We start from the raw sequence: 22,458 nt of genomic DNA, 5'->3' as shown, positions 1-22,458 counted from the left end.
TTGCTCCTTTTGTTATCGTTATTTATAAATCAAAAGTTATATTGATCTGGAGATTATGTGTTAAACAATGTCTGAGCAGTGGTTGCTCTATTACTGAGAAAACCAGCTGCCATTAAACTTTTGGTAAATTTATCGATCGATACTCTCCATGTTTCTCTTCAGAAAAAGAACAAGCTGAATTTTCATTTACTGGGAACGCAGCTGAACACGTGGCCCCCTTGTTCAGCAAGGGATTTAAGCCTGCGAGGAACTTCGGAGAGATGAATAGTGCCATTACTTTGCAGAGGATTATTCATGTTCTTGAAGGAAAGCCTCTCTGGAGCGGGCAGTGGAGCCTCGGATCGATTCCTGGCAGCTGTGGTTGTGAGCCTTGCTCTTGAGAGCCAAATTATCATCTTGTGCTCCTGTTACAGCAGCTGCCTTGCTCTCACAGGGGGAGTAAGGAGATGATAAAACATCTTCCTTTTAAAATGAGTGTTAATCAAACCAGGGCTTTGAGCCAGAACAAGTGGGATGCGGGAGCCATGTGGAATGCTGGGTATGGCCCAGCCATGGGCTCAACTGGTGCCACCAGGATGTGATGTCTCACCTTCTGCTTCTTCCCTTGGCAGGGACCTGCCCGTGCATCAACTTAAAAAACAAAGTCAAAACCAACCAAAGAGAACACACAAAAACCTGTCAAATTAACAACAACAACCAAACAGAGAACTTAATCAACCAAAACCCCCCTACCAAAGAAATAAACCCCAACAGCACTCTGAAAAAACCAGCAATGCCCCCCCCAAACAAAGAAGACCTGCAAAAAACCCAACCAAAAAAACCCACCAAACCACCCTTCCCCACAAATGACATAATACCCAACCTCCCCACAGCAAAACCACCAGTGTTTTGGGGGGCTTTGTTAAGGGTACCACAGAGGAAGGATGGGGAAGAAGTGAGTCTAGTTTTTGAAAAGTGCTGAGGCTGGAAACTGGGGCCATGGGTAGGTCCTCTTTTTTTTCTTTTTTTTTTTTCTTTGTTTTTCTTTTGTTTCTCTTTTGTTTTTCTTTTGTTTTTCTTTTGTTTTTCTTTTGTTTTTCTTTTGTTTTTCTTTTGTTTTTCTTTTGTTTTTCTTTTGTTTTTCTTTTGTTTTTCTTTTGTTTTTCTTTTCTTTTGTTTTTCTTTTCTTTTTTTTTCTTTTTGTTTTTCTTTTTTTTTTTTTTTTTTTTAAAGGATGGAGATAGTGCCTCTGGGGTTTGTGTGCCTGGTGTGCCCTGAGTCCTGTTACAGTGGTGCTGCTGTGGGTATGGTGTCCTCTGTCAACCCCTGTGGTGTCTCAAACAGGAGGGGGGTTTGGGTACCCTGCTCTGTGTCAAGTAAGATGTTGCTAAAATATTGTGCATGTGCTCAGTGAGTCGGATGCTACCAGGGAGCACCGGAGGGACTGGTTGCACTTGTGCTACCAAGGTGATCCATGGTCTTATTTCCATGTTGGAAACCTTTGTGTTTCTCTGAGGTGCCTTGAGACAAAACCAGCTTGAAAATCACTAAATTGCTTATGAGAGCCTGGGCATTGTTCTGTGTCTTGGAAACAGTCACTCAGGGGAAGAGTTATACCCCTGTTGGCTGGTGTATGTTACTGAGCAAATGCCTTTCCCAGATTCTGCCAGCACAGGTAGGAAGCTGATAACAGAACTAAAGGGGCTGGAGTGACTGAAAAACGGTCAACAGGTGCCCTTAAATAAGTGCAAGTCCTTTGTGTTACTATAGGGATCAAGAACTGATCTTCTGCCATTTGCTTTTCATCACACAGTTGAGATAACTTTAAAGAGAATTTGGCCAGGAGAGATTATTAAGGAAGGAATTTGCTTCTTAAATAAATAGTCTGCTCTCCATTGTTGGAGACTTAACAGGCTGATAAAAGCCCGCTGGAATGAAAGGGAGCCTGGAAAACCCGTCTCAGATCTGCCTTGCTCTAAAGTTACTGAGACCAATACACTTCCAAAGACTTTTTTTTGACTTTCTGAATACAAGCTCAACTTGACCTAGTGGCTTGCTTTATCTTCATTTATTCTGATGAATAAAGGAATTTGCTAGGCTTGCATTATTTCAGGAGTTGCTTATAACTTTTAGTTTAAAATAAATGGAGGAACTGCACAAACTGGTATCCTGGTCTTTAGAAATGCTTGGCTTGTAAATCTGGGAGGAAGTGCATGGAATCACTTGCCCTCTGATATGTGGCTTGTCATTCATCTTTTAAGAGACATGCTACTTTTTTGATATCTTTGTAACTCCACTAAGTGGGTGTTGGAGCCTCCAATTAGTAAAATATGGCTGTGTGGGTGACTAAGTGCTGTTTTTCTTGTGTTTCCTCTCTTTTTTTTGGAAATGCACTTTGTTTTTAAAAATAAAACCAAAACAATCCCAGATGTGCCTTTGCAATGGTAAAATCCCTGGGTCTGTGATATCTTTGGCTGCTCAGTTACCCAGGGCAGAGATGCCCTTTTCCCAGAGTTTTTGAAGCTATTCCTGCTGCGCTTGTGCTGTGCTCCCTGGCTGAGCAGCTGGCTTGAAATGGGAGTTCTAGGTGGAGACTGTCATCTCTGCAGCAAATTAGAAAGGTAAGAGAGACTAGAAGTGCAGATTGTAAATATTTGTGATTAAAAAAAACTGGGAAGGTGAAAGTTCCCCGGTGATGTGACATTAGTTTGGGGCACGTTATTGATACAATTCTTACGTAACAAAAGCCTGGTGGTGTGGTTTTCAGTGTTTCGCCTTCTGTTCTGTGGGATTGGTTTAATTAACTTTTCCCCTTCAGAGGGAAAGAGGAAAATATGGAATGTTTGGAGTGTACGTATTTCTGTGTGTGTCTGAAAGTGCACCCCTCATTTGCTGACCCTGGGCTCTCCCACTGCCTTCCCACAGGGCTGGCTTTGGTGGGACTGCTCTCTCCCCAGTGGTCTCTGCCCACTGGATCAGCAGTTTGTTTCCTGCTTCTGCTGTTGCAAATTCCCAGCTTCTCAGAGAGCACTGGATGAGGACGAAAACACCAGTAAGTCCCTTCTGCAGGAGCAACCTTCACCCCACACAAGTGCAGAGTTTGATGCTCTCCAAGCCAAATGGTTCCCTCCATCCTTGGGCAGTCCCACACCTGGACTCAGCTCTTCCCAGTGGTCCTGCTGTGTGGTGCATCCCTAAACTAGTCTCCAGGAATGGAGAGGAGCCTGAAGCACCAGGATGGAGGCATGGACTACATGGAGAGAGGTTTATCTTTCTTTGATCTGACAGGTTAAAGAAGCTGCAGAAGCCTCTTACGTTCCTCTGTCTCCACTTTTCCTATTTGTGCTCCCAGGGCTCAGTTTGAGCCTGCTTCTCCGGGCTCTTATTCTTCCCTTTCCCTTTTGATAAAGAATCATGTTCACCCACCACTTGTGCCAGCCCTGACTGTTTGCATTTTTAACTTTGTCTTTATTAAATTTTCAGGAATCTGTTAAGCATTCACACATCTGTCAAGGCACAAAGCATTATCTTTCTTGATGCTCGAGAAAACAAATTATACGATGGACGTGAAACCCATATTTAATGAAAAGCACCAAAGCCACGTGTTGAAGCACGAACCCCAAAAAAGATTTTGCTGCAGAGTCATTTGTGTGAGGTGACTGGTGTGAAGTTTTCTTGAATTTTCACTTAGAGTGTAGCTTTCCTGTGTTGAAGTGGGTACTCCCAAGGGTCTCCAGGGATCTCTGAAGGCATCCTAGTGCCTCTCAAGAAAACACTGCTTTTCTGTGGTCCTCTCCAGCATCCCTAACCTTGTCTTTTGCTGTCATGAGATCTGGATGCCAGCCTAGGGTACAGAGTTCTGCACTGAAGTCCCTTCAGGTGAGGGGCTGGTTGGAGGTGGGGAGCTGTGGACACCAGCATTTCTTGCCTCCTTGCTTCTGGGCTTGTAGCACCTTGTGTTGGTGAGCTCTGCTGTCTGCGTTAACAAAGTTTTTGTGTGTGGGATATAAATATTAAATGGGTGAACCACAGTGTGACTAATTGTCTAACAGTCAGACTATTACCTAGACTGTAATAGGGAGCACATTTTCAGGACCGTTTGAGTGGATATAATGAGATGGTATCATACAGTATTTTTATTAGAAACTTCAGGCAGTGTATTTCAAACTGCCAGGGCAGTTAGATAAGCTGAACAGTTAAAAATAAATGGCTTTGGAGCTTGGTGTTTTGATAAAAACAGATAATTAGGAGAAGATGCTTTTCCGACAAGAGCATAATGATTTGGTGTTGGCTGGTGTGAGCAGCACTGGCTTGGAAACTTGTAATTTGGCTCCTGTGGGAGTGAAGGGGGTGGGCACAGAGCTGGAAGGAACCCACTCTCATTTAAAGACTGGACTGAGATGTTTGCTCTCTTGGTCTGATGGTGATGGAGCAAAGGTAGAAAGTACAGACCTTGGTAGCTTAAAATTTAGAAGATGGAATAACTGAATTGTTCTAATTTTTATTACTAATGCTTTGAAGCTAATCTCATAAATTTGGGAGCTTGGTGACAATTTTTATGGTGACAATATTGTAAAAGCAGTCCAAAGGCTGTGTCATAGTTGGGGAAAAAGCATTTCCTAAGCTTTAAACCCAAATGCTCTCAGAGAAACAAACCCTGTAAGAGCAGCAGTGGCTCCATCTGATGGGTTTTGTAATGCCACAGACAAAAGTAATTATGCTGCTTAGAAGAGCTTTTGTCTCCAGATAATGTTGTTAAAAACTTGCAGTGTAGTGTAAATCATAACGGAACAAATCTGGAGGCTGCTCTTATTGCTGCCAGGGGAAATTCTCTTAGATTTTGTTTTCTTGCTGCTCAATATATTGCAAACCTTTTCCAAGTTGGTAAATAAATATTACCTGCTGTTTGAAAAATGACTTGGGGTTCATCTCACCAGTAGTGCCTGTGGCAGCCAGGCTGTTATTGCAAACAGTTGTTCCTCTCTTGGTGAGCTCTGTTGTGTGTGTTTTGGGAACACAGGCTGTTGCGATCGGCCTGAAGTTGTCTGATTCATTGGAGATATTAAAGAAGTGTTTCCTTCTTAGAGCTCACTCACATGTGGATGCCTCTGGCTCCTTTCAGCCTTTCCAAGCAGTACCGCGGCATTTGCCAGGTCAGATAATATTTGGTCGAACTTACAAACCCCCAAACTTTTAGCATTTCCTTGATGAACATTTGAATTCCAATCCATGAACATTGGTGGTGTTTTTGAGTGGCTGAGCACTTTTGGCTTTTAGATATATGGGACTTTTAAAGGTTTGGGAACCCTGGGCCTGCAGGGGATGCAGCTATTGCATTAGTAACAGATTAATTAACTGAGGAGTTTTCCACCATCCTGCCTGGACAGCCATGTTTTTGCCTCAGGATGGAAGTGATTCTCATGGGCTGAGGGATTCCAGTACCTAGTTGTCTCCTGATATGATTTGTGTCCTGAGGAGTGAAGGGAGAGGTTTTGCCATCAGCAGAGAAGTGCCATAGAGCAGGAAGAACCAAGGCAGCTTGGCAGGTGAAGTCTGGCCAGACTGGAGGCTCTCTGACCCCTGCAGTTATTGCTGTACCTTGTTCAGAGAGTCAGCCCCTGTGAGCACGGACCCTCCAGAGACACAAGGAGAGCCATTGAAGCCTGAAAGAGGGACTTCCTGCACCTCCACCCATCTTTGTTCCCTTCCATGGTGCCCCATGGACCTGCTGCTGATGGAGCACGTTCTGCTGTGCAGCTCCCTCACCATTTCCTGTGCCTTTACCAAAGAGGACTTGCATGGTATGGTGTGTGATACCCAAAGAAGGGCAACTGCCCATGTGGGAAGATTGTCTTTGCAGCAGAACCAGAGCAGCACAGTATTGGAGGGGCAAGCATGAAGCCCGTGGCATGTCGTGGTGCCTGACAGTCATGGTGGATCCTGCTGTTCCTTCCTCCCTGCTGTGTGCCAGCTCACACCTTCTCCCAGGGGGAGGTGGTTCCATGTGGCTGCTGTGGTGCTGTTTTTTGGTGAGCAGGTATGGGGGGCAGAGGGACCATAGACCTCCCTGTTCCCAGCAGCAACACCTTTCCAAGCACCTTCCACTGCTTGTGAAGCTGCACTTTGCTGAGCTTGGACCTGGAGGTGCCATCTCTGGAGCTGCCCCAGCTCTGCAGTTGCCATCAGATTTTGGCTCTTTCCTCTCCAGTGGGATGCTGCATGGGAATGGCTCACTGGGGCCGCTCCTGCAGGCTCCTTGCAGTTCAGGCAACTGCATCACATAATCTCTTAAATAAACCCATCAAGTCGCAGACGTGGCTGGAGCCTCCTGCAGCCTGGGGCAGCCAGTAGGTTAATCCGGAGCTCCTCTGGCCCCACCATCGACCCCTTTGAAGTTGTTGCAGCTTAGGAGTGAACGTGCTTTCTCAGGAAAGCTGGCATTTTTACTAAGCAGCAGACTCTTATTATCTGAGCTGAGAAGGCAGTGATTTCCTTCTCCTGCCAGTAATCCCCACTCAAGGCACTGTTATGCTCTTTTACGATTTATTTTCTCTAATTGCCAGTTTGCAGTGGTCATGCAGCTCTCCCTGGGCTGCGTTCTGGGAAGCTTTTACACTTTGAAAGGAGCTTAGTCCTACTGTTCTGGCTGCTGGAACTGGGCAGCAATTCCTCTCCAGGTGCTTCAGCAAGAGTCCTGCCTGAAAAATAAGTAATAGCCCATGCTGTTCAACTGGTGCCTGACACCTGTGATCTACAGTAGATTCAACTGTTTCATGCATCCTTTGGGAGACCTGATAACCTGCCCTTGACTGAGGTGGTATAGCAGGTCCCTGGCAATTTTCTGCTGGGTTACGGGGTCTTCATTCTACTTCCCATCCCTGTCTTCCAGCTCAGGGGGACAGGTATCTGAAGAACACCTGGTCTTACTATTAAAGACTGAGGCCACAAAGGCGTTAAGTACATCTGCCTTTTCCTTGGCCTTTGTCACTGTGCTTTCCCCTGCATCCAGGAAAGGAGGAAGATCCTCCTGAACCCTTCTTTTGTTGTTAATGTATTTACAGGAACACTTTTTATTCTGTGCTGTGTGTGCACAGTACAGTGATGGAGATTTTAAAATGTAAGCCCTGCTTGGCTGTGCAGTACCTTTGCCTCCTGAAGTTGGGAGCAATTCTGATGCTTTGCTTTGTCAGGGTATTCACTCTGCTTCAGCCAGACCTGCAAACTGATTGCTCTCAGTGGCAGCTTTTGAAAATATCTCTGAAATAAAAAAAAGAAGAAAGAAAAGATTGAATTATCCTCTAGCATTGGGAGTTTCAATAATGCCGTGTTATAAGCAGGGCAGATTTTACCAGCAGCAAATCCAGGCTGTGGGATTTTTTGGGGGATCAAAAGCCCACGTTGCTTCTGTAATGCGCTGTTCCCTCTGTTTCCTTGTGAGGCTCCCTCGTGGGAGCACAGGGGACTGACCTGCAAAGTTTCCTCCTCTGTGAAGTGCTCAGAGCCTGGCCGTGGGTCACTGCAGCTGCTGGCAGCTGGGGATTTGCTGTTCCTGCAGCCAGTGCTTTGTGAGGGATATTTCAGAATAAGCACCTACTGCAGGAGTTGGGTGGGAGAGATTTTGAATGTGCAAGACTCCTTTTTCATGAAGTTTTATTATTTCTTGCATCTATTAATAGGGCAGCAGGAATCTCCATATGCTTTTATAGTCCCTGTTGTGCTTTCTAATGGATTTATGCAAAAGCTCCAAGGTGCATAAAATAGACACTCTCAGCCAGTTATTATGATAAAAATTATGTGCATGTCATGACCTTTAGAGCAGTGGGACTGTGTGTGCATGCTCTGTTGATATGCCACTGTTCTCCATTCCTTTCTGAAGCATTTCTCGCCGTAGGAGGTTTTCATAGGAGCTTGGAATATTTTTGTAATCAGCGAAGAGTCTTTTGGCTCTGATGGTAACTGGAAAAGCACAGAGGAGCGAGAAAAGGGAAGAGAGATGACTTTTTCTAAAGGAACTAACAGAGAAGAGGTTAAAGGCGGATGGTGGGGCACAGCATGAAAATCCTGGCACCATCTCCAGTGCTGTCAAAAAAACGCTGGTCCAAAAAGTTCTTTGTGCTCTTTGAGGAAAAAGCTATTCTGGTGCTCTTGAGGATAAAGAAGGGGAAAAAAAAAGTTTCGTAATCTATGTGCCCTCTTTAAAGAGATGTTTTTTGTTTTAAAACTTCTAATAACAGTGCAACCAGAATTTGCTCTGCTTGCACAGCCCACTCTGTGTCAGACTCACCCTTGTGCCTGGAGAGCTTTGCCATGCTCTGTATGGGGGTGAGGGGCAGGATGCCAGCTGTTATGGAGAAGGAGGCATGGAGAGAGGGGTCCTGTGTCCTTGCAGCGCTGCATCCCTCAATCTGTGCTGTTAGGAAGGATTGCTGTCTCCTAGGAATGCAGATGGTTGTTCTGGGCTTGCTGGGACAGTCCTGGTGTGAGCATCAGGAGCTGTGGACAAAATGCTTCAGTAGCATGCCTGGGGTGTGTGCAGGCACCAGATGGGATGGAGACAGTGTTTGCAGAAGTATATCAGTAATTTCTGCTTTGGTCTCTGCTTACACTACAGCATTCTGCATGCTGGGGTGGGGGGCAGCAAACAGCACCTGGTCCCTGTCCCACCAGGAATCCTGCATAGGATGCACCTGGGAAGAAAGAGCTAAAAGTCCTGGAGATGTGATGGTCTTAAAAGCTCTTTAGCAAGGTGAGAGGTTATGCAGGGCGAGCAGCAAGGCCTGACATTGCTTGTGATAGTGTTGATACTGAACCCCTGTGGAGACGTGTCAGGCCGCACTCAGCTGCATCCCAGCCTTAACAAATGGGGAAAATAACACTTATGGCTTTAAAAATTAAACATTCCCTTTAATTATTGAACATGAATAATTTTCATGCAAATTGAGCCTGGATGTGTGTTTCCAGAGTGACACAGCTGAGAGCAGTTACATTGTGGGGTGTCAGTGACCTGTGAACTGAGAGGCTGATCATTATTTTTAGCATTTTATGAATAGTACCCTGGAGGGTGGGACTCAGGCTGGTAGAGAGAGTTGGCCAAAGAGGAAGACTTTAGTTTGCACCAATGCCACCCCCTTCTAATGCTTCAACATGCTAACTGGTGTGTGTGTATGTGTGTGCATAGGTATGTTGTTTTTACATAGTGGGGTATGGATATTTTGGAAGTCTCCTGGTGAGGAGGGCTATAATTAAAGGAATAACTGTGCAGTGACTGTGCTGCTGGGAGCTCCCCTGGTCACCTCATGGAGGAGGTGTGGACAGAAAGTCCTCAAGTCTTTGAAGGGGTAAATGGGAAAATGCACCATGGTTTTCCCTGGCAAAACAACAATCTCTGTCTAAAACTTGAGTTTCACGGGACAGTTGGCACAACTTGATGTGTGTGAGAGTGGTCCTGGCTGGGCACCCACAGATAGACACGGCGTCACAGGCTCTCAACATCACACTGGACCTTGAAACAGCTCTCATCCAGGGCAGATGAAACATTGGATCTGCAGCTGAAGTGAGCCTGATGCCTTTGGGAAAACTACAGCACTGTGGGGGCTTTTCCAATGGCTTGGAGGACACTTAGTGCTGGGAGTTGAGTCAAAATATCCTCTGTTATTAAGCTCCTATAAATATTTTCCTTTTCATAATGGAATGTCAGCATTTACTGTTTCCTGATTTTAAGCATTGTACAGTTTGTCAAACATTTATCTCTGCCTTAAATTAAGTCTGGAGATAGAATTCCTGTTAATTTCAAATCAATATAAAAGGGAGAGAGAAAGAAATTGCAGTCTAGCCGTTTTCTTGAATCAATATTTTCTTTAAAAGCTGAAATGTTAACTAGATCATAGGGGTTTTTTGCCATTTTGAAATGTAGCTTCTGTTTAAAGAATTTATGCATTTCCCCTGAAAATTGCTGACGCTGGTAAGTTTTGCAGCAGGCACAGCTGCCAGCAGGTGTTTGACCCAAGGCAGGCAGGATGGGGCCAGCTCTGGCAGCGGGGATGTGGTAGAACATTAAACATTATCCTCCTTGTTTCTGAGCTCACTGTCTCTTAATAACACTTTTTTTTTGTTCTGTTTTGCAGAAGCCTTTGAAATTGTAGTACGGCATGCAAGAAACTTCACCAACAGCATGTTTAGGACCCACTACAAGAGCATGGGGCCCAGAGCTCTTAAATTCGTTGGAGAACTTTTTACTGATGTCTCTCTGTACATACTGGGCTCTGACATCAATGTTAATGACATGATAAATGAATTTTTTGACAGTTTGTTCCCTTTGGTTTACTCCCACTTGATTAATCCTGGCTCCTCCGATCCTTCCTTGGAAATGACGGAATGCCTGCGGGCAGCCAGGAGAGACCTCAAAGTCTTTGGTAACTACCCGAAGGTGATGATGACGCAGGTGTCCAAGTCACTGCAGGCCACGAGGGTCTTCCTGCAGGCGCTGAACCTGGGGATTGAGGTGATAAACACCACGGACCACCTGAAGTTCAGCAAGGACTGCGGGCGGGCGCTGCTGAAGATGTGGTACTGCTCGCACTGCCAGGGGCTGCTCCTGGCCAAGCCCTGTGCCGGCTACTGCGGCGTGGTGATGCAGGGCTGCCTGGCGGGCGTCGTGGAGATCCATAACCACTGGAGAGAGTACATCGGGTCTCTGGAGGGGCTGACCAAAGGCATGCACGGCATCTATGACATGGAGCATGTCCTCCTGAACCTGTTCTCCTTGGTGCGGGATGCGATCGTCCACGTGCAGAAGAGCGAAGGAAAGCTCTCGACAACTGTGAGTAGATCTCTGTAGTTCCCCGAGCTCGCTGCTGTGGCAGGGCTCATGTACCATGAACTCTACGTGCTGAAGCCATCCTGTCCCTTTCCTCCACCCAACAAACCCCAGATGCCTCAATTACCAGCTCCTTCTCTCCCATTCTGATTTTTTAAAAAACTTTTGGTGGCATCTGAAACTGGTGTTTGCAGGGCCTGTGTTTCAGTTAAGGGCTGTTCCTCTGTTCAGGTTGGTCAGAGCAGAAGGGTCTGGACTTACCCTGGCATCAGCTTTGTAGCTGGGGTGTGAGGTTGGAAGCTGAGGTGTCCCAGCATTTTCAGTTCTTCCTGAGTGCTGTGCTTACCTTGAGTAGTTATGAAAGGCTGGTCCTGCTTTCCAGGTGTTCCCTGCCTCCTTTAACATCACTAAAATGTACATCCAAATAGTTGCCAAGTAGAGGCATGTACTGTGGCATCCATCCCCTGATTTATCAGAGGAAATCTGATTCTCCACCTCTTGGTAACTCATTCCAGTTTTGGGCTGCATTTAATCGCAGGGATGAGATCATTTCTTATTTATTAGAAGTGACTTGACTCTTTTAAAAAAAATTGTGAATTTCTGAGCCTCCTGAGAAATGAAGGCTTTCTTGTTCCAAAAATCCTGCTGCTCTGTTTGAACACCAAGGACAAATGTACTGTGGTAATACAATGCTTGTTCTGCAGAGTAGATTTTTCTGAAGGCACAATTGAGCTGCTCCATGTAGGTAGGGTGGAGTTGGGAATGGGGCAAAGGTGCAGGAGTGTTGTAATAGTTTGCTTAAAGCCAACGATGATTAAAATCTGACACTTGTTTCCCTGTTAGCTGCTTGTTCCTGCCATTCTTGACTCCTGTTTACAAAAGGGCTGTGTTTATGTAGGTCACTGTACTACTTGCACTGTGAGTAACTCTTATCTTTTTTTTTGGGCACCGTGGAAATGTATCAGCTTATGGATTTTGAGCTATGTGGCACTCAGCCAGCAGCACTCTTCCCTGCTGTTTGCTGTGCCTTCTTTGCTTGGTGGTTGCCCAAGACGTGCCACCACACTTATGCAGTCTGTGAAATAATGAGGTGGCACTCATGTGGTGTCACACCACCTGGGTAGTTTGGCACACATGGAGAGAGCTCTCTCTGTTGCTTAGAAGGGATTTAGGGATCACATTACAGTAAACTGGATTACTCTTGTGTTGCAGTGACGAGGAGGAGGCTGTGGCTGGGCTGAGTGTTGGTCACCTGGGCAGATGGGTGCAGGCAGGACTCATGGGCAGCGTTTTAGCCTCCAGAGTACAGTGCAGGATATTGCCTTTCAACCTGCCTTAGGCCCTTTCTACAGAAAATCCCAGTTTTATAGCATCCTGCCAAGCACTTCCTGTGCAGGGAGGTTTCAGCTGGCAGCCCAGGAGCAACAGCTCTGGTGCCATGGAGCCAGGGCGGGTTCTTCTCCCTTCTCTCAAAACCTGTCAATCCTCTCTGGAACAGCAAAGGAGCAGAGATGTAACTGTAGGTTTAGCTTGAGGTCAGGTGAGATGGAGAAGTCACATTACAGGTGATAATGAGAGAAAACCCAGCTCAACTCTAAGCCCAGTTGGCATTTCCAAGGCAGTAAGAAACAAAACTTACTTCCACTTCTAGTGTGAGCCTATTTGATCTCAAAACAGTCGACATATTCAGTTTTAAGCAAGAGCTTCCAATGTGTTTTTCACCAGCAAACCTGCTGTGCTTGTAGGTACTAAGGCAGAACAAAAACATTGCCCTTGCAGGCTGTATACCAGGTTTCATGAGCACAGACAACATGTGCACCACTGTATGATCCTAAAAGGATCAGTTTTGTCCTTTCATGTCCTTCTTTTATTGGCACAACAAAAATGCACTTTTTCTTGAAGATGTCCATATATGCAGTTAATGAACTTGACTGTCACTTTTATTACTGAATATTGACACCTTGATCTGTCTACAGAGAATGAGTAGATGAAGCGCCACTAAAAACACAAGCCAAAGCAGTAGAGCTACAATCTGCTCATCCTGTGCCAAACCAGAACATACACTGACTTCCTTTACAATAAAAAATTAGTGGGCATTGCAAAACCCTTGTGCTTTCGTACTTGATAGAGCTGTTTGAATTCATTAGTGCCATGTGTAGTTAGGTACTTATTTAAACATAACTCCTCTTGATTATTTAATACTTGAGTGATTCTTTTATTTGCTCTAGAGACATTTTTGAGTAATAGGAGTGCAGAGGAAAAAAATCCAAGCCAAGCAAGCCTAGTTGCCTGGCAATTGTACTAAAAGAGAATGGCCACTGGGTTCTTGAAGTTTGTTTTTAAAACACTGATGTTGCTCAGCTAAAGCTCTTATGTCAAACCCGAGCCTAGAGCAACCTTTTTTTAATGAATGAACGTATGAGCTGTTCAGTAGAGAAATAAGGCAGTAATGGAAGCACTAACAATCTTAACTACAGTGTTGCAGATGGCCTGACTCATAGCTGGGCTGCATCTGGGGTAATCTGGGGTAAATCTCTCTGTAAGATATCACTCTGTATGTGATAGAATTTTTTATTTAGCTGTGCTAGAATGAAAGTTTCTTGGTTAAACTTATCAGCACATATTGAGTTTCAAAGAATGTACCCAGAAGCAAACAGTTGTATTTACTGTTATCCTGTAAATGTGATTGGTTTTAGACACTGTGGTCATATCAAAGAATGAAATGCCACAGAGCTTGTCTTTGAAAATGTGAGGGTGTAGTTCTGGCTTGGTTTGTCATATTGACCTCTTTTATTACTGGCCTTGGCCACCATTGCTTTTGTTCTATTCACCTGTATAGTATTAAGAATAATGATAGGTTATTTAATTGGCATTAAAATCCCCTGGAATTATGGAAAACTTATCTTCCATGCCCATAGCGATTATAGCCTGACTAACAACACTACTGCCCTTGCCTCACCTTTGGGCTTCTGTCTTTCACAGCATTGGTGGCATTTTTGCAGCAGTAGTTTTTCCTCCTGGTGTTTCAGATCCTTGGGTGTGTTACCTGGCTGAGCATCCTTCCTGCATGTGGTTGTTCCTCATTCCCCCTTGCCACCCTCCCCTAGGCTGGGTGTGGGCATTCACATGAAGACCTGGACCCTTTTATAGCTTGCAGCAGACCTGACTACAAAGGGCATGTGAACTTGAGCTCCAGAGGTGCTGCAGAGCCTCCAGGTAGGTTTCTGAGCAGCTCTGCAGTTCCCAAGATGAGGAAGTCATACTGCTGTTAATCTGCTTTTGGGGACTGTGTGCCTCCAGGCATGCATTTAAATGTGAGCCTGTGTGTTCCTGGTCTGTAAACAGCAATGCAGAGGAGTGAATTCAGTAATATGGCAGTAAACAGTTCCCATCCCAAGCCTTGCTTTAGTAGCTAATTTGTCAGCAGTAGTGTGTGTTAGGGCTTTATTATTTCTGCAATTTGTCTGTTTAAAAACTTCACCCCTAAAACATGCTATTAAAATACTTTATCAAGGAGGCTGACTCTCAGGGCACATTGGGAAAAAAATTTGCTGTCTAGGGCTATATCTATATTAATTTTCCAATCTTCCACTTTTTCCCTGGTTGAAAATCTGCCTAGTATGTCCACCTCTTGTAGATATTTTAATCTTGAGTGTAGGGAAGAGCAATTTTATCCCGTCTGTTTGTGCTTTTTACCGCAAACCAAGACAACTGGGAGAGATGCAGTACAAAAAAGCTTAATAGAGTATTCAATCCCAGCACTTCTAAAAGTTAATGCTTTCACTGTTGGAATTACAAGAGAAACAATCTGTCTGTGTCTTGCATAGCTAATAGTTGATCTCCTCTGGGTTTACAGTCATAGGATGGTTTATGTTGGAGCAGATTTTAAAGATCATCAAGTCCCAACACTCCCTGCCATGGGCAGGGACACATTCCACTAAACCAGATTGCTCAAAGGCTTGTGCAGTCTGGCCTTGATGGGGCAGCCACAGCTTCTCAAGGCAACCTGTGCCAGGGCTCACCACCCTCAAAGTCAAGAATTTCTAATCTAAACCTGCCCTCTGTTAGTTTAAAGCTATTCCTTCTCGTCTTATCTCCATGCCCTTGTCAAAAGTCCCTCTTATAGCCCCTTTGAGTACTGGAAGGTGCAGTAAGGTCTCCCTAGAGCCTTCTCTTCTTCAGACTGGACAACCTCAACTCTCTCAACCCGTATCCATAGCAGAGGTGCTCCAGCCCTCTGATCACCTTTTTCACCCGTGCTCCAACAGGTCCATGTCCTTCCTCAGAGCTGATGCAGTGCTCCAGATGGGTCTCAACAGAGGGGCAGAATCACCTCCTTCACCTGCTGCCCTCGCTGCTTTTGATGCAGCCCAGGACACAGTTGGCTTTTTGGGCTGCACGTGCACATTACTGGGTCAGGTTGAGCTTCTCATCCACCAACACTCCCAAGTTCTTCTCTTCGGGGCTGCTCTCAATCCATTCTCTGCCCAGCCTGTATTTGTGCCTGGGATTGCCCTGACCCACCTCTCAAGCCTGTCCAGGTCCCTCTGGATGACATCCCTTCCCTCCAGCACATCAGCTGTGCCACTCAGCTCAGTGTCATTGACAAACTTGCTGAGGGTGCACTCGATCCCACTGTCCATGTCACTGACAAAGATGTTAAAAATTGCTGGTCCCAATGCTGACCCCTGAGGAATGGCATTTGTCACTTGTACACTGAGGCATTAATTGGGACTGTTTGAGTGTGACCATCCAGCTAATTTCATCCACTGAAAAGACAGGGTTCCCTACCTTAAGCCAGCACTGTAAAATCATTTTGAAAGGTTACAAGGCTGAAGTGTGGAGGCGGCTGATTTGACATGGATATTAATTTATCTACAGAAATATTTTTCTCAATGCTTTTTTCCACCCCATAACTCATCAGGGTTTTGGATCCATTCCAAGAGAGTGGGAATCAACAGGCAACTCATAGCACAGTGAGACACAAAGCAAAAAAGGTGTGGGGGGGTCTTGAGGTGAGGCTGTAGCCATGTATTGCATTTGAGGAGGAGGATGCCCTGTAGGTGTGAAAGGGATGTGGAATTTGGCTGCTCCTGCATGCCCAGCAGGGCATGTGTCCCCTCCCAACCCTTTGGATGGTGGTGTCAGGACTTCTCCTGCCCTTTGGCTGTCGTGTGGAGCCTCTCTGTCTGGACATGGAGCTGCAATTGCCAATCCCTGCCTCGCACAGCGGGACTCTCTGCTTGGCAGGACATTTATGTCTTTGTGTAATTATGGTTGGGTACAGAAGACACTGTGGAGCTGATGTCTCTGTAACTGACCAAATCTGGGAATGAGAACAGATTGCAAAGGAATACAAGATTAGTCTTAAAAGTTTCATAGGAAAAGTACATTATGAAAAACACTGGCAACTCACCATCAAAAAAAAAAAACCATCAAGAGATTTCAGTTAGTTGAAGCTTGTCAGGCAGATGTGTCCCAGCCTGGGCATCTGCATCTGAAGGGACAGAGGCAGAGGGGCTGAGAGAGAGCTGCCCAGCCCCTGCTACTCCTCTTGCAGTTGGATGAAGTGTGCAGCTCTACCTGCAGAGCATTGCCTAGAAAGAAAAGAGCAGGAAGCTCAGCAAAGCCTTTTTTTTTTTTTCCACCTAGAATTGATGGCTGAGTTTCTAGAAAATCCTATTAAATTGCAAAGTTAACCAGACCTTTGTTCAACCACTTGCATGCATCTGTGCTGAGGGGAGCAGGTTGGAGGAAGGGTGCCAGTGCCATACAAGAACAGCATGTAATTCCCAGTGTGCTTGTCCTGTGAGAGGATCCTTGCTGTTTTACTTCCCCATAAACACCTTTAAAAGACTGCTGAGGTCTGGGTTAAGTAGGTTATACAGCCATTCTGCTGAGGTGCTGTGGAGGTGATGCCACAGTGCAGGCTGAGTTTGCTGTTATCCCAAAGCTGGAATGCTCACCTCACCTGGCTCAGGTAGAGTGCCTGGTGTGAACCTAGCTCTGATGCTGGCCTTGGGAAGCTGCCAGGGGAGCCCCAGGCAGGAACAGAGTCAGGCAAGCTGGATGATTGTTTGCCCCAGATTTTTAGGGAATCCTGGCAGGGAGTCCCTGAGCATGCTGTGAAGATAACCAGGTACTTTGGTTGGTTGTAGCACCATGGAGAGGAGCATTGCTCTGCTGCAGTTGGTGTACAGGTTAGCACTACCAGCAAATACACAGGGATGAAAATCAAAAATAGATCAAAAATAGAGGGACTTTTGGCATGCAGAGTTGAAAATATCACCTGTTGCCATGCACAGTGATTTAATGCATTTGTCAGCACAGCAATGCCGGGGCTGTTTTCCCTGGGATCTGCTTTTGGAGCTGTCTCACCTGGTAACTTGCTGGAAGCTACTTTGCTCGGTGGGATGCAGCAGCAGGGAGCTCCGGTGAGTTTTCATATCTGCTAATGGATTTTTCTTTCTGAGCTAGAGCTGGCAAGAGACTTGTGAGGAAAGCTTTGAAATTACAGTGGTGTTCGCAAAGTCCTTCCCTTTGAGATGCAGGGATTGGTTTCTTTGTACTTTTAATGCAAGTTGCTTTCTGTTGGCTTTACTCCTGGGATAGTCAGCTGGATGTACAGCCTCTGTATTTTCAGGTTCTTTATTGGTGAATTTTAATCCTCAGGCTATTCTCTAATGCTCACTGGTAGCTAACTCCATTTTTCACTTAAAGCTGGAAATACAGGTGAGGTTTTGGGTTTCAGTGATCTCAGACCCCCTTATAGCTGTCCCAAGGTGCGTGTATAATGTACTTTTGTTATCCATTTTGTGATAGGCAGTGTAAGGCGCCTGATAAGGTGTGGTAAAGCAAGCATCTGTTGCCCCTGCAGGATGAAAATAAACCTTATTACTGAGGGCAGTATCAGCAGCATTCCCATTCCTGTGAAAAGACCTTGGGAGTACTATGATTAGTTGTCTGAAGAGGTTTCAGGTAATAAAGATTTTCTGATACTTGTGGAAGTGTATGGCAAGGCACTGAACTTCCAGGTGTTGATTTTGAGCTAGAAATTCCCATGTTGTTGGTGGCTTGGCTGGTGCTGAATGAGTAAGGGCAAAAATTATTCATGCCTGCACTTTTGTAACCCAGTATCAGCAATGTTGATCCAGCTACTTTGGCATGCTGCTGCTGGGCTTCAGTCTCTGGTTTAGTAATCAAAGACACAGTAGCAAATTAAGGGTCTGCATCTCATTTTTGGAAGGGACTTTGGCATGAATGCTCTTGACCATCACTTGCCTCTCTAAGGGACTGAGATTCAGAGGTTATTCTCAGTCTAGTGAAAGCTTTACCTCTTGTCTGGCCTGGGGAGGGAGGCCATTGGTGTCACAATTAATTAATTCACTGCTAACAAGTGCTTTGGCTCTGGAGGACACAGGTAGCATGCTGTCATGGACTTTGGTTAGCCTTGCCCTTTTCCTGCTGGGGTCCAGTGTGGGCAGAGTGGCATGCTGGTCTGCCCTCTGCTTGCCCTGGTGGCATGGCGAGGCTCTGAGTCCATTTGTCACTGAATTGGGTCCAGATGAAGCAGACTGAGTGTGTGGCACTGTGCAGAGCTGCTGGGTGGAAGCAGTGGCCAGTGATGCTCAAACCTGTCACTGCAAAGCCAGAGAAGGTGGCATTGAACATCAGCACAGGTATAATTTAAAAATAGCATTTGATTTTGTTTCAGTTTGTAAACTTTTATATTGCATTATCCTTTTTTGCTCTCCCTCTGTCCTTTTAACTGGATGTGTTCTAGCCTCAGGCACATTGTGCCATTTCAAGGGAATTTGCAGTAATGCCTTTTTTTTTTTTTTAATTAAAAGTAGAAGGTAGCTGCTGACAGTGCCCCTTCCTCCCTGCATGCACATGTGGCAGCACATGGAGCATCCTTTGACAGCACATTTGATGTCTAACCCAACTTTGCACTGAAGCTCACATGAATCTGTTCATTGACTTCAGTCTGAGGCAGATCTTTCGGCTGGTGGCAACTTCATCCCCACTACTCTGCAGCTGAAAAGGAGCTTTTTAAGGCTGCTGCATTTTATGGGTGGGAATATCATACAGCACCCACTGAGCCTGGCTTGATCTCGCTTCAGACCATGTGTTGGCTGCAGTGCGAGTGAGATGCACAGAGGTTGCATGTGATGGGATGTCTTGCATTTTTTCTGAGCTGGAGTCAGAACAAGCCTAAAGATCTCATGCAGATTAATTACTGGCTCTGTGTAGCTGTCTGCATGTACCGTGGCTTGGCCTGTTCCTTGTTTTAGTGGAGGAGCTAATTTGTTGTTTTGCAACTGGCTCCTGAGCATTTAAAAAGATACTTGGTTCTGAGATGCCCTGACATCAGTACAAAGAGCACAGAGAGGTCGTGGGACAGAATATGATCTTAACAGATGAAAATGAGGATACACAGCTTTGCGATGTTTTGCAGCTTTCTTCACTACACAGAGCAGCATCTTCTTTTCTCATCCCTCATCACAGCTGGATTGGGCAGCTGGACCCGGGATGCTTTGGGATGTAGGAGAGGAAGGAGCTGGTGACCATGTTATCCAAAGCAAGCTGTGCACACTGCAGGAGAGGATGTGTGGGGGTGCCTGTTCCTTGGACTCTGAGCTTTACGCTTTGAAATTTCAAAGTGTCTCATTTTGTAATAAATTGTAATGGTCAAGGACATAATGTGAGGTCTTGAAGTAGGTTGGATTTAAGCAGAGAAAACCTGAGTTTCAGTCTGAACCAAAGATCACAGTGTCAGAAAGTTCCCTCCAGGTGTCTTGAGGCTTCTGCTGCTTCAAAAGCTGTGGGAGAGGTGCTGGCTGGGGAGGAGCTGCCCCTCTGAATGGGGAGGGTTGGGGCTGTATTAGCGGGTGAGCTTTACAGCTGAATTTCCTTCAGAGTTAAACCAGCCTTATGCTCTGGGTCCTTGCTAAGATTTAGATTTGGTTTACCTGAAGGATGCTGCAAGCTGGAGCATGACAGAAATAGGAGACTTTGAGGTCTGAGCTGACCCATCTGGCTTCTGAGGAGCTCACAGAGAAGTGATATCCATGGTATTAACTGCCTTTATTCTTATTTAGCTTGGTCTAGACTGTCCCTCCAGAAAAGCCATTGCCCTGTGTGCTTACTGCTGAATGGTGGAACTGCCTCTGGAGTTCTCTCTCAAAACTGCTCACATATCTTTCTTTTATCAGAGAGATAAACCCCCTGAGTATCAGCCCAGTGGACACAGCTCCCTCGCTTGCTGCCCAGATTGCTGCTGCCTCCTGCAACCTCTATTAACATAGAGGCTTTATTAGCAAAACACATTCTGGCCCATTTCCTTTCCTGAAGATTTTTATCCTTGCTTAGACCTGCAGCTTTGCAACACCACACTTGTGCTCACCAATATCCATCTCTCTGTGCTTTTTACGCTAAACCCTCTTTTGGCCTCATTATCCATGACTGCAGTTTCCACTAAGACCTCCATCCGGGGTCATTTGCCGGGCATCCTTCATCTTAACCGTGCTGAGTTTACTTCCAGTGACAGTAACCCCCGTGAGTGTTGCTGTCTTAAAACTAGAACTATCTCTCCCATTAGCAATGCTGATGAATGAGCCAACAACAAACCAGAAACTTAAAAGCGACCCTCTGCAAAGCAGAAATAGTGCCCAGAGCTGCCTGGGTGGAGCAGTGGCGTTTTGTTTTGCACTGGAGAGGATGAAGGGCTGGGTTACAATGAGTGGTTTGCTTCATTTTGAATTCTCTGCCTGTGTGTGGTGCTGTGAATTATATCTTTTTTGCATCTTATTGTAAAGTGGCTTTGAGGTACCAGGCATGAAAGATGCCATCTACGAATACATTTAGCTGGGAGAAAAATTCCAACAAACAATTCAGGCAGATTTTTTGTCTGCCTGCTGCAGCAGTGCACCCCTCATTGCTGTGTCCTCATGCTTTGTCAGGCTACTGCAAAATGAACTGGTGGCCTTTTCCATCCCTGCCTGTTGTGTTGCCCTCTAATAGGCCCCCAAGGGCATGAAGCCTACTTTCAGAAGGTGAAGTTTGCTGCTAACTGCATTATTTTTCCAAAGATCTGTTTAAGCAAGCACAGGGTGGCTGCAGAAAGCTGTGTCGACAGCCTACAGCTACTTTGGCAGAGTTATTAATGTTTAAAAAGAAAAAGGAAAGAAAAAGTAAGGCAGCTGTTAGAGAATTTTGCAATTCTTTATGCAGGTGTATCTGTTTAACCTAATCAATTTTCACACCCAATTCTCTTCCATGCTATTGGCAACGGTAGAGATGATACTCTCAGCCACTGACCTGGAGAGAAAAGTGATCTGGGTGGTTACTGAGGATAATTTTGGGGTGACTGTCTTTCTAAATGCTTATTTAGAAATGTCTTTCTAAAACTTATTAACTCTTGGATTGCACATATTGATCTGTATCGTTGTACAGATAAACTTCATGCTGCTGCTCTCCAGAGAGCCAGAGTGCAAGTATTTCTGTAGATACCTCCACTGCCTGTGCTGGTGTTTAAGTTATCCACTGTCTGTCTCCTCCCTGAGGGACAGCCCAAAACCCGTGCAATAGAGGACACTTGAGGACAGTGAGAACTGCATGAGGTGATTCTGAGATGGCCCTGACCAGCAAAACAGCACCAGTAGCTCAGAGCAGATGGGCCCCAAAGGGTTTGCCCAGCAGATGCTGAAAAACGTCCAGGAAGGGCATCTCTGAGCCTTGCTTCATGCAATTCCCATTGTTGGGAGCCAGAAAGAACTTCAGTAACACTACCTGTAGATTTTGGTGCATGATGTTTATCTTTTCAGTGAGTTGTGGAAATGCCCAGCTTACAACTTCCAAGGTGTGTGGAAAGTAACAAAGATAAACAAAAATGCATTACAAGTGTTTAGTCTGTTTTTTTTTTCCCGCCCATCCAATGCTTTCCCCACCTCATTTTGGAATTGTTGTATGTCAATTTATTGGAATTCACTTCTCATAATAAAATATTAGTCCTCAGTTCGATGACGTTGATAAAGGTGTTGTGATAAAGTCGAATTAATTTCATTTCTGTCTGAAAACAGCCTATTGTCGAATGCGTCACTTTAATACATTAATCAGACGTAGCATTGTAACGAGGTTAAAAGTGCACACCGATTTCCATTATAAAGATATTCTCAATCAAGCAGAAACTAATCTAACGTTGTAAGTCATTCTGTAATTCAATTGTTCTAACCGCAGTACATGTGAAAACAAGATGTCTTACAACAAAATCTCATAAAAGCCCTGCAGATATTTATATCTTTATAGAAAAGAATGATTTACATTTTCAATAAGCCTGATTTGTCTTTGGGAAAAATGTAATTTCTTTATCGTGGGCAAAAATCTAATGGGAGCCTTTTTACCTTGTTTGCCGTGTTTTTAGTGTATTAGCTTGGTGTTGACCCTTAATTGGATTAGGTTAGGCCTGACTGTCAGGGGAAAAAACCTTCCTATGCATCTGGCATCTTCAAAACTAAGAAAATTCAACAGCTGAAGGAAAAAACACAATGAAAAAAGAACATGGCCTTCCCAAGCCCTTTGTTGGCCTTGACTAGATTAATTTTACCAGCAGCTAATCTCTACTGTGCAGAGATACTTTTACTGCTTTCTGTTAATGACAATTG

General features: G+C 45.1%; 1 protein-coding gene across 1 annotated transcript in view; it reads left to right on the top strand.

Moving 5' to 3' along the window:
* Window positions 1-22,458, top strand: part of GPC3 (glypican 3) — a 144,564-nt gene that overhangs the window by 52,771 nt on the left and 69,335 nt on the right. The window contains exon 5 of the mRNA XM_029959201.1: window positions 10,104-10,798. Coding sequence (XP_029815061.1) covers window positions 10,104-10,798 — 695 coding nt within the window. The remainder of the gene's footprint in view (window positions 1-10,103; window positions 10,799-22,458) is intronic.

The sequence above is a fragment of the Manacus vitellinus genome, unplaced genomic scaffold (assembly GCF_001715985.3).
Source record: "Manacus vitellinus isolate BGI_N305 unplaced genomic scaffold, ASM171598v3 scaffold_19_pilon, whole genome shotgun sequence".
In the NCBI taxonomy this organism is placed as follows: Eukaryota; Metazoa; Chordata; class Aves; order Passeriformes; family Pipridae; genus Manacus; species Manacus vitellinus.
The sequence above is the reverse complement of the archived record's forward strand: the minus strand, read 5'-3'. Positions and strand labels throughout refer to the sequence as shown.